This window comes from Leucoraja erinacea, chromosome 25 (assembly GCF_028641065.1).
Source record: "Leucoraja erinacea ecotype New England chromosome 25, Leri_hhj_1, whole genome shotgun sequence".
NCBI lineage: Eukaryota > Metazoa > Chordata > Chondrichthyes > Rajiformes > Rajidae > Leucoraja > Leucoraja erinaceus.
In genome coordinates, this window is record NC_073401.1 from 25,863,059 (window position 1) to 25,879,020 (window position 15,962).

Consider the following 15,962-nt stretch of genomic DNA (forward strand, 5'->3'; position numbering starts at 1 on the left):
ATAAGGTTCTTAATTAGTCCTGTCTATTCAACAATATGTGATTTTAATTAGCTATATTCTCCTGGTATAATTCCTTCACAAATTATTCCAGAAACCCAGCTCTTTCTCCAAGGTGTTTTAGCCAGTTTGATTCTGTTTGATTACATTTCCCTGCCCCCTATCCTTATTATACATATTCCTATTTTATGATTTACACTTTACCTACTATTAAGTGGCTAATTAATTAATCTTGCTGTTATTTGTTGCTGCTCCTTTGTCTGATCAAGGTAACTTGTCCTGTCTAAGATCCTTTCATGCTACTGCCCTGGCTCATTGTTGGTAATGTGTCCTTAGCAGCTATTCAAATGTACATCAGAAGAGATTTCTATCATTTTTGACTGGGCGGAATAATTGTTCATTGGTCCATATCAACGTTCTTTGATCAAGGATGAAGGCCAGGCAATCAGAAACCAAATGTCTGTCTTTCATTTTGTATGTTCTCAATTGTGGGCCTGTGGACACATTCTTATGTGAAAGGTTTTGATTCCATTTGTTAGCTGCCGAGTCTATAAGGAAGACATTGAACACTCAAAATTCACTCCTCCTCCCTGTTTTTTTTCTTTCTCTTTCTTTTTATAACTGCATTGTCGTTACGAATCAATTTATGGTTGGTTAGTGAGTGCATTAGAAATTGACTGGCTTGCTTTTAATGGCAAATAAATAAGCACTTATTTTCAAAGATCAGTACTTCAGCCTTGTGGAAGCTGCAGATGTCAGCATTCATTGCCAGTGGGAATGTTGATCAATAATCTTGTATTTTCACTGGCCTTCTGGTTAATAGCTCTTTGGCTTCAGGTGAAGGCCTGTCTTTATTGGCATTATTAATATTTCATTTTTCCTTATTTTGTCATTGTTATTTTGGTAGGAAGTGAAAAGAAGATTGCCGAAAGAGCTATAAATAAGTGTACACCTGCAATCTGCTTGAAAAATGTTGCCTCTCTCCAATGCCATCTTTATGCTTTACATGCATGACTGTGTAATGAAGCACTGTCCAATGTCATCTATAAATTCACCAAGACACCACTGTAAAAAAGACATGGTGCTGGAGTAATTAGGCAGGTCAGGCAGCATCACATGGATAGGTGATGTTTTGGGAAATAGATACAAAATGCAAGAGTAACTCAGTGGGACAGGCAGCATCTCTGGAGAGAAGGAATCGGTGATGTTTCGGGTCGAGACCCTTCTTCAGACTGCAAGTCACAGGAAAAGTTATTTTTGGGTTTGGGGGTGGGTGTTGATCCAACCTACACAACACCAATCGTATACCGACAAACACTATGGCTCAACCCTTGCTCTACTATGTTCTTAATTTTTCTAATTATGTTTTAGCACTCATGCCTGTTTTGGCACAGTCTTTTAGAATCTTATGTATAATTTATACATAACTGATGTATAATTTGCTTTTACAAATTAAAACAAATTAAAATTGTGTTTTTCTGAATCTGCCCGTGATGCCACTGTAAACAAGATTATTAATTGTACCTGTGCCTTACTGTAGTCGTGCATCGGACAATGTAACAATACACTTAAGCTATGAATACCCTCTCCTAGGATGGCTATGGTAGACTGATGGGACTGAAGGTTGATAAATCCCCAGGGCCTGTTGGTCTGCATCCCAGGTACTTAAGGAGGTGGCTCGAAATCGTGGACGGATTGGTAATCATTTTCCAATGTTCTATAGATTCAGGATCAGTTCCTGTGGATTAGAGGGTAGCAAATGTTATCCAATTTTTCAAGAAAGGGGCGAGAGAGAAACGGGGAATTATAGACCAGTTAGCCTGATATCGGTGGTGGGGAAGATGCTGGAATCAATTATCAAAGAAGTAATAACGGCGCATTTGAATAGCAGTAAAAGGATCGGTCCAAGTCAGCATGGATTTATGAAGGGGAAATCCTGCTAGACTAATCTTCTGGAATTTTTTGAGGATGTGACAAGTAAAATGGATGAAGGAGAGCCAGTGGATGTAGTGCATCTGGACTTTCAGAAAGCCTTTGATAAGGTACCACACAGGAGATACGTGGGCAAAATTGGAGGTAGGGTATTGACATGGATAGAGAATTTGTTGGCAGACAGGAAACAAAGAGTAGGAATAAACTGTCAGAATGGCAGGCAGTGGCGAGTGGAGTGCTGCAAGGCTCAGTGCTATGGCTGTAACTATTTACAATATATATTCATGATTTAGATGATGAGATTAAATCTAACACTAGCAAATTTGCAGATGACACAAAGCTGGGTGGCAAGAGGATGCTAGGAGATAGGTTCACGAGGTTAATCCCCGGGATGGCGGACTGTCATATGAGGAAAGATTGGTAAGACTGGGCTTGTATTCACAGGGATTTAGAAGGATGAGAGGGGATCTTATAGAAACGTATACAATTATAAAAGGACTGGACAAGCTAGATGCAGGAAGAATGTTCCCAATGTTGGGGGAGTCCAGAACCAGGGGCCACAGTCGCAGAATAAAGGGGAGGCCATTTAAAACTGACGAGGAAAAAACTTTTTCACCCAGAGAGTTGTGAATTTGTGGAATTTTCTGCCATAGAAGGCAGTCGAGGCCAATTCACTGGATGAATTTAAAAGAGAGTTAGATAGAGTATGGGGTAGTGGAATCAAGGGATATGGGGAAAAGGCAGGCGTGGGTTACTGATTGTGGATAATCACAATGAATGGAGGTGCTGGTTTCGATCGTAACTATGGGTGTTGTCTGTGCAGAGTTTGTACGTTCTCCCGGTGTCCTGCGTGGGTTTTCTCCAAGATTTTTGATTTCCTCCCACACTCCAAAGTTATACAGGTTGGTATGTTAATTGACGGTATAAAAATGTAAATAGTTCCTAGTGTGTGAAGGATAGTGTCAATGTGTGGGGGAATGTCGGTTGGCGCAGACTCTGTGTTTCCATGCTGTATCTCTAAACTAAACTGAACCAGTAAACAGGACAGAGGTTTGGGCCATGAGTCACTGTTTCTTTCCTCAGGGTAGATGATTGAAAAACTAGTGGGAACATGCTTACGGTAAGATGGTAGAGATTTAAAGGGGACCTCGGGGGGCAACTTTTCCACATGGAGAACAGTCTATATCTGGAATGAGCTGCCAGAGGTTAGTGGTAAATTTACGTTGTAAAAGACATTTGGACAGGTAAATGGGTTGGAAGGAATTTGAGGACTTTAGACCAAATTGTATGTAAACGGAACTAGCCAAATATGCCAACCCAGTCAGCATGTACAACTAGACTGTTTCTGTGCTGTACAACTCTGTGAGAGAGGCTTCTGAGCTCAGAGATTATTTTATCCTAAAATGGAAGGGGTGGTTGTATTTAGATAATCAAAACAGGAATTTCAGGAGAGCAAATAGGTGAGAATTATTTTCTGTCAAGTTAAAGGGGAAATTAAATTTTCATCCGAATGTTGTTGAGATCTGGAACACCTCCAGAAGAGAATAGAAATTCAAGAAGCATTTTGAATTACTTGAGGTCATGAGGAAAAATAGAGGTATTTATGTGACTGCTCTTTCAAAAGCCCAAGCAGGCAAGTCGGGTCAAATGGTTTACTTTTGAGTTACATCGTTTGATAACTATATCTGGTTTAATTAACATGTCTGTGGATCTATTATAGCAATGAACAGTAAAGAATACTCGATCAAATATTAAATGGGTTCTTGGTCTTTTTACATACTGCGATGTCAGGCAGGCTCATGATTTAGGCATAGCCTTTTGGCAAATTCGTAACTTGTTTACCTGCAAATATAATTAACCCTGAGGGGACTGGCGGGATGAATCTCAATTAAAAAAAATGAAATATCTAATTGAATCTTGCATTTGTATTCAAGACTCAGTTACATCCCTTTTTAAATTTAGAGAACTTAACCTTGCATCTTCCCCAGGCAACAATGGGCATTATGGACTCTCTATCCAGAGGTCATCTGTTGCTGGCCCTGTTTTGTCCTGGCTTTCTCCATCTGAAGAAGTGTTCCACCCCAAAATGTCACCTATTACTTTTCATCAGAGATGCTGCCCACTGATTTTCTCCAGCATTTTATGTCTATCTTTGGAATAAACCAGCATCTGCAATTCCTTCCCACACATTTGGTCGCATTGAACTGCTGGCTTTATTTTTTTTTATGATCGTCTAATTTCTGGAGGGAAAGTTCTGATGGATCCATTTTATTTAACGCGAGTATTTTAATTTTTAGGTGAAGAGGGTCATAAAAGACCTAGGGAATGCAGTGTCAAACTTAGCAGTGTTTTAGTTATTATTCTAAATGATATGCGGGTCATTTTCTCACTGCTGCTAAGCAGTCTTAATTTCATGTGAGGTTCGCAAACAATTGTTGAAGAAATTCAATTAGTGTAATGTTTTCTGAAGCTGTCAACTTGGTTCTTGGTAAGTTTTGTTTCGTATGATTGTCCAGTTAAAATTCACGGCTCCCCAGTTACAAATTACCTGACATAGAAATCTGATGGTGCAAATTCTCCCACACATTTTAAAAACATTTTTCAAGTGAGGAATAATGATAAAATGTTTCCTGATATTCATCAATGATTAGAATCTGTAGATATTTAATTGGAGTAATTATGGGTAGAGTTAGGGTGATTATTCAATGAAAGAAAAAAATTGTAGCAAGTTTATACAGAGCGCATCCATGTGGGCTACAACAGAAAACACATTTTTGACTTTTGGAGAAATCTGCTTACAGACAGTTCTCAGGAATGGAACCCTTGCCCAACCTTAACCGTCTTCATGTTAGTGTGTTAGAGGCTGGAAGAGGATACTGATTGCCAGTCTTAAATTTGAATGAGGGGAGAATTTACCAGACAGACTTCATCCATCTGGCACCGTGTTTATCCCTTTCATGGATCTGTATGGCCATAAGTTTGATCGTTTTTTGGGGAAACTTGTCCACAGCTTTGTGTTGAAAATGATTCTGTGCTGCCACTGTCTGCATTGCTGCTTCTGAATGCATTATGACTAATTCACTAGACTATTAACTGACTGTTCTATAAAATTACATAAAGCTATAAAATTATGTTGACTATTTGAAAAAATGCCTATTAAGTTGCTGTTCAGCCCACCTGATTTAGTCCTTCATATTTAAGACTCTACTTTACATTTCAGAGGCTCCCTGAAAACCTTCATTCACACTGTGCACTTGTTACAAAAACAAACGGACTTGGGACATTTACCAGTTGCGGACGTTCTGCATGGGTGAGTGGTAGACGGAAATTAAGAATATTGTTCCCAAAGCATGTTGATGTATTTTGTTTAAAGTCAAATTTACTGAAATCCAATCCTCCATACTGTTGCGTGAAATGTACAATGATCTGCTTGTGTTCCTATAATCTGTTAATGTTAAAATGTTACTTCTGGGTCAGACAACTGTTAAAGTTATGTCACAATTTTAGATGAGTGGCACAACATTAGAGTTGCTGCCTTACAGCGCCAGAGATCACCACATCTACAGCAGTACATTTTTCCTTGTATCACTCTTAATTCTGATCTAATACATCCATTATCCAACATAATTTAGCTTCCAGAGCAACCTTCCTACAACCTGGTGACATATTATTCTGCAGTCTAAAGCTTTCATTATCACTGTTAATCATACAACAAAATTTGTATAATAGACAATAGGTGCAGGAATAGGGTATTTGGCCCTTTGAGCCTGCACTGCCATTCAATGTGCTCATGGCTGATCATCCCCAATCAGTACCCCGTTCCTGCCTTCACCCCATATACCCTGACTCTGCTATTTTTAAGAGCCCTATCTAGCTCTCTCTTGAAAGCATCCAGAGAACCTGCTCCCACCACCTTCTGAGGCAGAGAATTCCACAGTCTCATCACTCTCTGTGAGAAAAAGTGTTTCCTCATCTCCGTTCTAAATGGCTTGCTCCTTGTTCTTAAACTGTGGCCCCTGGTTCTGGACTCCCCCAACATCGGGAACATGTTTCCTGCCTTTAGTGTGTCCAAGCCCTTAACAATCTTGTATGTTTAAATGAGATCTCCTCTCATCCTTCTAAACTCCAGAGTGTGCAACCCCAACTGCTCCATTCTCTCAGCATATGACAGTCCCGCCATCCCGGGAATTAACCGTGTAAACCTACGCTGCCCTCCCTCAATAGCAAGAATGTCCTTCCTCAAATTAGGGGACCTAAACTGCACACAATACTCCAGGTGTGGTCTCATTAGTGCTCTGTACAACTGCAGAAGAACCTCTTTGCTCCTATATTCGATTCCTCTTGTTATAAAGGCCAACGTGCCTTTCGCTTTCTTCACTGCCTGCTGTACCTGACCTGCATGCTTACTTTCATAGACTGATGTACAAGGACCCACAGATCCCGTTGTACTTCCCCTTTTCCCAACTTGATACCATTTAGATTGTAATCTGCCTTCCTGTTTTTGCTACCAAAGTGGATAACCTCACATTTATCCACATTAAACTTCATCTGCCAAGCATCTGCCCACTCTCCCAACTTGTCCAAGTCACCCTGCATTCTCATAGCATCCTCCTCACAGTTCACACTGCCACCCAGCTTTGTGTCATCCGTAAATTTGCTAATGTTACTTTGAATCCCTTCATCCAAATCATTGATGTATATTGTAAATAGCTGCGGTCCCAGCACCGAGCCTTGCGGTACACCACTAGTCACTGCCTGCCATTCTGAAAGGGGCCCGTTAATCCCTACTCTTTGTTTCATGTCTGCCAATCACTCCTCTGTCCATGTCAGCACTCTACCTCCAATACCATGTGCCTTAATTTTGGCCACCAATCTCCTATGTGGGACCTTATCAAATGCTTTCTGAAAGTCCAGGTACACTACATCCACTGGCTCTCCCTTGTCCATTATCCTAGTCACATCTTCAAAAAATTCCAGAAGATTAGTCAAGCATGATTCCCCCTTCGTAAATCCATGCTGACTCCTGTTACTGCTATCCAAATGTTCGGCTATCTCATCTTTTTTGATTGACTCCAGCATCTTCCCCACCACATCAGGCTTACTGGTCTATAATTTCCTTTCTTTCTCTCGCCTTTCTTAAAAAGTGGGATAACATTAGCTTGGACCCTAGAGCCACTCCAATCCCTGGGACAGGAACTGATCCTGAGTCTAGAAACATTGGAAAATATCACCAATGCATCCACGATCCAGCCTTCAGTCCCATCAGTCTATCCAACACCATTTCCTGCCTGTGGTCACTGCTCTCTCTCCCCATCCCCGCACTCGCAACAAGGGCCGAGTCCCCCTAGTCCTCACCTTTCACCCCACCAGCCGTCACATACAAAAAGTAATCCTCCGTCAGTTTCGCCACCTCCAACGTGACCCCACCACTCGCCACATCTTCCCATCTCCCCCCATATCTGCCTTCCGCAAAGACCGCTCCCTCCATTACTCCCTTGTCAATTCTTCCCTTCCCTCTCGGTCCACCCCCTCCCCGCGCACTTTCCCTTGCAACTGCCAGAGATGCAACACTTGTCCCTTTACCTCCCCCCTCGACTCCGTTCAGGCCCAAGCAATCGTTCCAGGTGCGACAGAGGTTTACCTGCATCTCTTCCAACCTCATCTATTGCGTCCGCTGCTCTATGTCAGCAGATCTATCCGGTGAGACCAAGCGGAGGTTGGGCGATCGAATCGCCGAACACTCCGCTCGGTAATAACCAAGCTGACCTCCCGGTGGCTCAGCACTTCAACTCCCCTCCCAGTCCCTCTGACCTCCCCCTGGGTCTCCTCCATGGCCACGAGCAGCACCGGAAATTGGAGGAACAGACCTCATATTCCGTTTGGGGAGTCCTATAGTGAATGACATCGATTCCAAAATTTTGTTAGTCCTGCTGTCAACTCCCCTTCTCAGCCCCCCTGCTGTCTCCTGTTCTGGCTATCCTCCTTTTCCCTTTCTTGTCCCCACCCACCCCCGCCCCCGATCAGTCTGAAGAAGGGTTTCGGCCCGAAACGTTGCCTATTTCCTTCGCTTCTGCTGCACCCGCTGAGTTTCTCCAGCTTTTTTGTGTAACCCACCATTTCTAATGTGGATTTTCAGTTCCTCTGACACCCCCAGATCCTCTGGCCAGTACTATATCAGGAAGATTGTTTGGGTCCTCCTTAGTGAAGACAGATCCAAAGTACCTGTTCAACTCATCTGCCATTTCCTTGTTCCCTATAATAAATTCACCTTTTTCGGTTTTCAAGGATCCAACTTTGGTCTTAACTAATTTTTTCCTCTTCACATACCTAAAGAAGCTTTTACTATCCTGTAATCTTATAATCTCCAAGCATATATATATATATATATATAAAAAAAATAAAAGAAAGGGGCTGAATAGTACAAGACCTTCCTAACCATATGAAGGAACAAGATTTATCCTAGTAACTTTATTGTGCCAGTAATGACAGTGATCAGATTGTTAAAATGATACTTAAATGACTTAAAATGAGTTGATACAATCACTTATCATAAATTTCTGTGGTGTTTTTAGTTCATACTGCCACACAAATACAGTGGTTTCGTGGCAGCGCATTTTGTAAGGCAGAGAACAAGATATAATTTCTGAGAGGTTAATAATGAAGCAATTTGGATAATAATGCATTTCAACAATTTTTGAACAATTTGCCCATTGACTAAAATCGCTGCATTTATTTTGCATACACAGCAGAATTCCTCATGAATGTTACCATTATTTTAAAGTAAAACTTGTATTGGTGTGCATTTAGCATTTTTATCTCCTCAGGCTGCTGTTATTAGAGGGAGGGCCCGGCTCTGCTTCTTGTTTGCTCGGCAACAAACATATGGTATCCTGGGGCTTTGAAGACATGCTGTCAGCACCGGAGAGCAACAGTAGTTCTAGTGACAACAAAGGTATGCTTTTAATATTCGTTTCTGGGTAATATAAGAGAAAGAAGAGCGACAATGTGTAGGAATTGAAAATTTACTTGAAAAAAAAGGGTATAACTTATTTTACATTTTGTTAATTGTTTAGATCACAGGGTTATTACCATAATTAAAAAGAGGTGCAGCAGCATGGAGCAAACTGCATTATATATACACACTGCTTTGTCACAGCATAAGTTCCTAGAAAAGTGCACATCAATGGTTTCTAAGGTTTAAAGAACAAAATTATTTATATCCGAGTTGTTACTCACTGTGATGATATATTGAAATGTATTATTTCCTGATGTGAGATTTATCCAAAAAAAAATATAATGAGAAACATTTCTCATCTTTTATTATTATAAAACATTTTATTTGTCCATAAGGTATGGATTGATATTAGAGTGCATTTAAAGAACAAATCCGTAAATGTAATATATTTCTGAGCCAAGTACTGCGTATAATAAAAAAGTTTTTGTAACAGCATGACAATTGACCTTTATTCCAACAGCAGAACACTCCTCACTCACTATTATCCGTATGACTATACGTTGAGTTTTATAAGCAGATTGTTTTAATACATTTCAGTGCAATAATTTAGATTGCAATGCCTTTATTGAAATACTGTTTTTCTCATTTCCAGTTTGTTTGGATGACATTTTCACAATTATGTTATTCATTGCTGTTTTCTTTCTTTAATTAATCTTCTAACTCGGTTCTTCTTTTGTCCCAGTGTTTGAAGTTATGAAGTCTTATGTTTTAACCATTTCTGTGAAAATGCATATTTTTCACCTCACTGTCCATGTGAATTTGGTTTTGTGGTTACTTACAGATTGAGGGAGTGCAGCGTAGGTTTACAAGGTTAATTCCTGGGATGGCGGGACTGTCATATGCTGAGAGAATGGAGCAGCTGGGCTTGTACACTCTGGAGTTTAGGATGAGAGGGGATCTCATTGAAACACATAAGATTGTTAAGGGTTTGGACACGCTAGAGGCAGGAAACATGTTCCCGATGTTGGGGGAGTCCAGAACCAGGGGCCACAGTTTAAGAATAAGGAGTAAGTCATTTAGAACGGAGACGAGAAAACACTTTTTCTCACAGAGAGTGGTGAGTCTGTGGAATTCTCTGCCTAAGTGGGCGGTGGAGGCAGGTTTTCTGGATGCTTTCAAGAGAGAGCTAGATAGGGCTCTTAAAAATAGCGGAGTCAGGGGATATGGGGAGAAGGCAGGAACGGGGTACCGATTGGGGATGATCAGCCATGATCACATTGAATGGCGGTGCTGGCTCGAATGGCCTAATGGCCTACTCCTGCACCTATTGTCTATAGCAGTATTGAAGAGGAGCAAGTAACTGGGTCACATTTCCGAAAATGCATTGAGTCGTACTGATTTCATCATTAGATCCAGTGTAGTAATTGAGGCTTCTAAAGGGAAAAAAAGCTTCAAATGGTAAAAATGGAAACTTAAAATAGAAATTTCAAGAAGTCAGTATCTATAATGAGAAAAAAAAAATAATTCTAGAAATCCTTCACGGTTCAGGCAACACCTGTGGAGGAAGAAACAGATTAATGTGTCAAGTTGATGACCTGGAGTAGATTCATGACATCTTCTTGAAGATTCCTGGTCAATCTTAGTATGTGGCAGTAATTTGGATTCTCGCCAGATTTCTGGTCTGAGTTCAGTTTCTAGTCTGTTCAAAACCTTCAGACCTTACCCAGTGTTATCGGTATGTATAATTACGTTTATATATTGTAGCTACTTTTAATGTTAACTGAGGTTAATGTTAAATGAAGTGGAATTAACGTAAAGTCCATTTTTGACTGACATGAACATAGTGGACTAAATGTGGCTCAATGTGTCATTATTCACGTCTATATACAATTGAAACCCTAATGATTTTGTACTGATGAGTTGTAATTGACAATGTTTTATTTAGTTTAGGGATCCTCCATTGCAATTTAACTCCCAAGTACTGCATTCAGTTAAGCAATTCTGACAGCGATGAATGGAATAACATAGCCTTCACTTTAACAAAAGCTTATAATGATGGAATCATTGTTGCCTTTCTGTCCGTTCATGTGTTATGAAAGTTCTACATTATGTGGTGCTTTTGAAGCTGTTGTGCCAGGCACTAACTGTTCTGACTGCATTTGAAATTCTTAATGCTGTTCACAGAATTATTTTTAAATGTGCAGCATATTTTTTTAATCATCTGCCCTTTTTCAGTCCTTTTAGCGAAATCAAAATTTGAGTATTTTGTACATTATAACTTGGTTTGCTTAAGAAGTTAACTCTTTCAGGACTAGAATAAGGTTTTATTTGATATTTCTTTTTAAAAGAAAAGATATTTTAAATGGTAAACATTCATGAATAAGGTGCATTATCCAAAGGAGCGATGTTGCTCAAATTTTGACAATGGGGAGATTTAAGTAGAAACCAGACTTAATTTTGGTATCCCATTCATGTTTGAGAGCTATATTAAATATAGCGATCGGGCTGAGATACTAGCTGAGAATGGCCAACTTGCTTTAATACTTGCTTCTATTTAATAATTAGGCTTTCCAATGTATTGAGAGAGATGACATTGTCATTTGCATCCACTGTACATTATGCTCACCAAATGGGATTGATATCTTAAGAGTGGGAATTAATAAAAAATGTTGACTAATTGTATACTGCAGTGAATAAAATTTAGGATAGTGATTTTTGTTGTGAACATAAGAAATATTTTTATCGATTTGTCTGATATTTTTCTGGGTTTGTGAGAATTTATAGTTGCAGCAGCTGTGTATTCACTGCTTCAGCAATAAACTAGTAATGTGATCTGATATGACTTGTCATTATGGTCCTACAACTGATCAATTTGGTAGAAGAGCTGGAGCCAGCCACCAGATTTGAGTAACCTGACCCACTGCAGTGGCAAAGGAAGGGACATGCAGCTACACTTTCCACATCACATTGATCCGTTCAGAACTCCTCTGATTGTGACTAAGTGTTTTAAAGTGCACAAGTACATATTGTGTAAGGTATTTATCATTCAACTGTGAGCTCATGTAAATTAATTTGGAGATAAAAAGAGAAACCATGAAAATATTGAATAGGGGTTTGAAATGGGCAGCATTTCAATGAAGTTGGGCAGCCTCATGGATTATGATCATCTTTGCCATGGCATCTTTTTTGGTTTGAATTAAGCATGTTAGAGTTTGGGCAGTTTTGTTCCACTCTAAAGATACAGTAAAATATAAAATGTTGCACTTCATTAACTTTTTAAATTGCTTTCTGGCTCTGCTGTATAACTGCTCTCTCACATCTGCTGTTATTACATTTATTTTAATCACATCATAGTGTGCAAAGTACTGCTTTCAATGAAATTATGATGACCTGACACTTTTGACCTTCCAGCAATATATTATTTAGCTGGTGTTGCCTGATGCTTGGGTGGGGTATTTTTACTTGGCAATAGCAGATTGAATGATGACTGTTCGATGTTTTAATGTTATAAATGGTGTTAGAATTGACGTATTGTGTTGGATTCCAAATTCATCTGATCATAGGGAACTGCATGATGCATGATCCTGAGTGCAAGTGAAAATTAACCCTGAGCAGAACTGGCCAGAGATTGGCTTTGTATTAGCTGTCACTCCAAGTGAAAAAAGAGAAAATTAAGGTATTGGTGTACTGTGGGAAGAGGAGTTGATGTTGATGATAGTTGCAAAATAAATAAGAGATTCGCTCTCTCGGGTATATTTCTATAATCAATAAGTCATTCCTTAAGATGAATTTCAAGTAGCTTGTATATTTGTGTGTTTAAACATTATTCCAAATAACAATACCTTGCATGGTATTGATCTCGATGAGAGAAAGTGTATGAAATAGCTAGTGCATCTTAAAAATTCTACAGATGTATTAGCATCACTGTTTTCTCACATAAAAACAGAAACCAATATGAAATTCCTTTAAAATTGAATCTGGCTGTGTATTCATAAATATAAAATTGCTTTCATGCCAATGTATGACTCGTTTTGCATTAATGGATTGATTTTATATGTGGCTGTCTTTGTGTATTTCAGATGCAGATTTAGGTCGCTGTCTTGCAACAGATGGAATGTACCTTTACACAACTAACTCTGTTGGCAAAGGGATCGGCAAGCTGGGTTCGGGGCTCCATGGGACACTACGGTAATTGCCTGCATTTAGTCAGTGCAGTTTTAAACGTGGGAACATTTGTTGTGAAACTAGAGCAAGATAATTTATCATATTCAAATTTGCATTAAGATAAAACTATGTTGAAGTTCCATTTCATGACCATCTATTTATTAAAGCCATCACATTTATTCTGGCTGCTTTGCAAGTTTGTTAGTCTTATGCCCCTGTCCCACTTAGGAAACCTGAACGGAAACCTCTGGTGACCTTGCACCCCACCCAAGGTTTCCATGAGTCGCCAGAGGTTTTGGTCACTCGCCTGGAAAGCCTCCACCGAAACGTGGGCTGCATCTACTGACCACAGATCCTACAGGATCTTTGCTACCGACCGCGCGCGCGCGCGCGCGCACACACACACACACACACACACACACACACACACACACACACACACACACACACACACACACACACACACACACACAGCGCGAAGGTGGGGGCCAGGGACAGCGGAGGAGCGTTGTCTGCACGATGAAGAGGAAGGTAAATGGCTGCCGCAGAGCACGGTAAGTCCTTTAGAGAGCGCAGGAGGGAGAGAAGGGGGGGGGGGGGGGGGGGGGGGGGGAGTGGACAGTGGAGACAGTTTTAAAGAAGTTTAATAAAGTTAGCGGGCATTTTACCTTCCGGCGGATTTTCTAGGTCCTGAAAACCAAAGATCCGAGTCAATCAAAATGGCTGGTCAGCGAAGGAAATTGCCTTCGACTGCCTGTAAGTAAATAGCAGCCGCATTCCACTGGCTTCGACCAAACGGCAACCTATTTTTAGTCTAGGCCGGTTTTGAATTTGTTGAAATAATCGCAGGAACATAGAAGAAGCCTCGACTACGCGGAAACCACTTTCGACCATTAGGGAGAGTGACCATAACCTCTGGGAACCTCACGGAAACCTTGGGTGGGGCGCAACGTCACCAGAGGTTTCCGTTCAGGTTTCCTAAGTGGGACAGGGGCTTTAGGAGTTCAGACTACTATAAATCTGAAGAACAGATAGTTGCCTGGCTGAAAAGGAAAAAGTGAAAGTGTCCATGAGGGTCATTGTTATTTACAATTTGTTTGAACTTGACTTGAGAATCAAAAATAGTACATCTGAGTGTTGAAATGACTCAAAATGGGAAAAGTGGTCAGTATTGAGGGCAGTAGCAAGTTGCAAAACTCTAATAAAACTATAAATGGACATTGTGGACAAACAAAATAAAGAGAATGTCATGATTAAAAACTGCAGATATTGTATGTATGGACTAAAACAAATATTGGAAACGCTCAGCAACTCAAGTGACTTTTGTGGAAAGAAAAAACGATTAATGTTTCAGATCAGTGATCCTTCATCAAAACTTGGAAAGAGAAAAAAAAATAGTTTGAAGTTGAAGTTATGTAGTAGGTGGAGGAAGGATGGATAGGAGAAAAGGAACATCTATGACCAAATCAATGTAGCAGAAAAGAAATTGTGGGCCAATCCAAAAAGAACAGCAACTAAGAGTTCCATGTATCTCCCAAAAAGACAGGTATGACTTGGGTCTATGTGAATTCCAATAGCTACATCTTCAATCTAAATAAAGTGAGTGGAATTGACAGAAAATATCATGTTTTGCACAGAATCTAAAAAGGATTTCGGACCTGGAGGATTCAAATATATGAATTGTTTTAATTGCAGTGTGGGTCAAGGAGGCCAGCGTGAAATCAAATTAAGGATTCAAGTGTAGCTGCACCTAGTGGTTAGGCCACTCCTATGCAAATCCTCGGCAACCCTGGGAAGGAGTCACGAGATATATGGGGGGTGTGCACTAGTATATAAGTCCTGACCTTCCATCTCTCGTTATCTTGCTCTTCTGCTTCCTCTCACTTCATGAGAGTGTCCTGCCACCGCAGCAGGAGCAAAACCAAGTCCACGAGGCAACAGCCTCTCAACAACTACGACTATTATGTTAGAGTGTTAAATGTCCATGTATTTCCAACCTACAATGCCTGAATAAAGAATCAATTTATTCATCACGTTTGCCCCTCCACACAAGTTTATTTCTGGAGTGATAAAGTTTAAAAAGTCAAATGTTATGGGAACTGGGAGATAGGGGGCGCCATCTTGTATGGCTGCCTGTCCTGCAGCTGTCCATTTTTTCCACTCTTTTTTATTTTTAGTACGTTAAAAGTGTGTTAGTTGGGGGTCTCATCTTTTTATGTAGGGGGGGAAGGGGGAAACTGCTTTTCAAGTCCCTACCTGGTCGGAGAGGCGGCTTTCCTCCAAGCAGCACCTTCGACCTGTCCTCGCGGCCTACCAGCGGGCCTGGAGCGGCGTTTCCTGAGGGGGACCTGGCCAGAACCTCAGCTTCGGCGGCAGCACAGTGCTGGAGCGCTATCGCTGAGCGGGCGATGCCTTGCCCGGGTCGCCACGCTGGAACTCTGGTATTGCCGACTGAACATCGCGGAGCTTCGGGTCTGTGGAGTGGCCAGCCGTGGGCGGCGGCGCTGAACTTTACATCGGGAGCCTGGGATCTTTCGCTGAGATCGCCAGTGGTGGAGCTCCGTCCAGTGCGGCCTGATGTCTTCGGAGGCTGAGGTCTCCGGTAAGGAAGCGGCCGTTCCAAGCTTCCCAAGCCGCTGAGAGCGTTCTCCCGACATCGGAGCACCAGAGGGTCTGAAACATTGGGCCGCCGTAGCAGCCACTGTGGAGGCCTCAATAGGCCCGACCATGGGTGGACAAGAGGATGGGGACAGGACTTTGTGCCTTCCCCCACCGTGGGAACCATTGTGGGGGGATGTTTCAATGTTAAGTTTCTTGTTTATGTTATGTTGTATTTTTATTAGTGTGCTGCAAGGACATTTGAATTTCCCCTGAAAAGGGGATTAATAAAGTATTATTATTATTATTAACTTTT

General features: G+C 40.9%; 1 protein-coding gene across 6 annotated transcripts in view; it reads left to right on the forward strand.

Moving 5' to 3' along the window:
- The window catches only part of LOC129709146 (probable E3 ubiquitin-protein ligase HECTD4), a 168,391-nt gene that overhangs the window by 16,592 nt on the left and 135,837 nt on the right, over positions 1-15,962 (forward strand). For all 6 annotated transcript variants that reach the window (XM_055655285.1, XM_055655291.1, XM_055655288.1 and 3 more), the window contains exons 3-5: positions 5,150-5,239; positions 8,754-8,881; positions 12,964-13,072. In XM_055655285.1, coding sequence (XP_055511260.1) covers positions 5,150-5,239; positions 8,754-8,881; positions 12,964-13,072 — 327 coding nt within the window. The remainder of the gene's footprint in view (positions 1-5,149; positions 5,240-8,753; positions 8,882-12,963; positions 13,073-15,962) is intronic.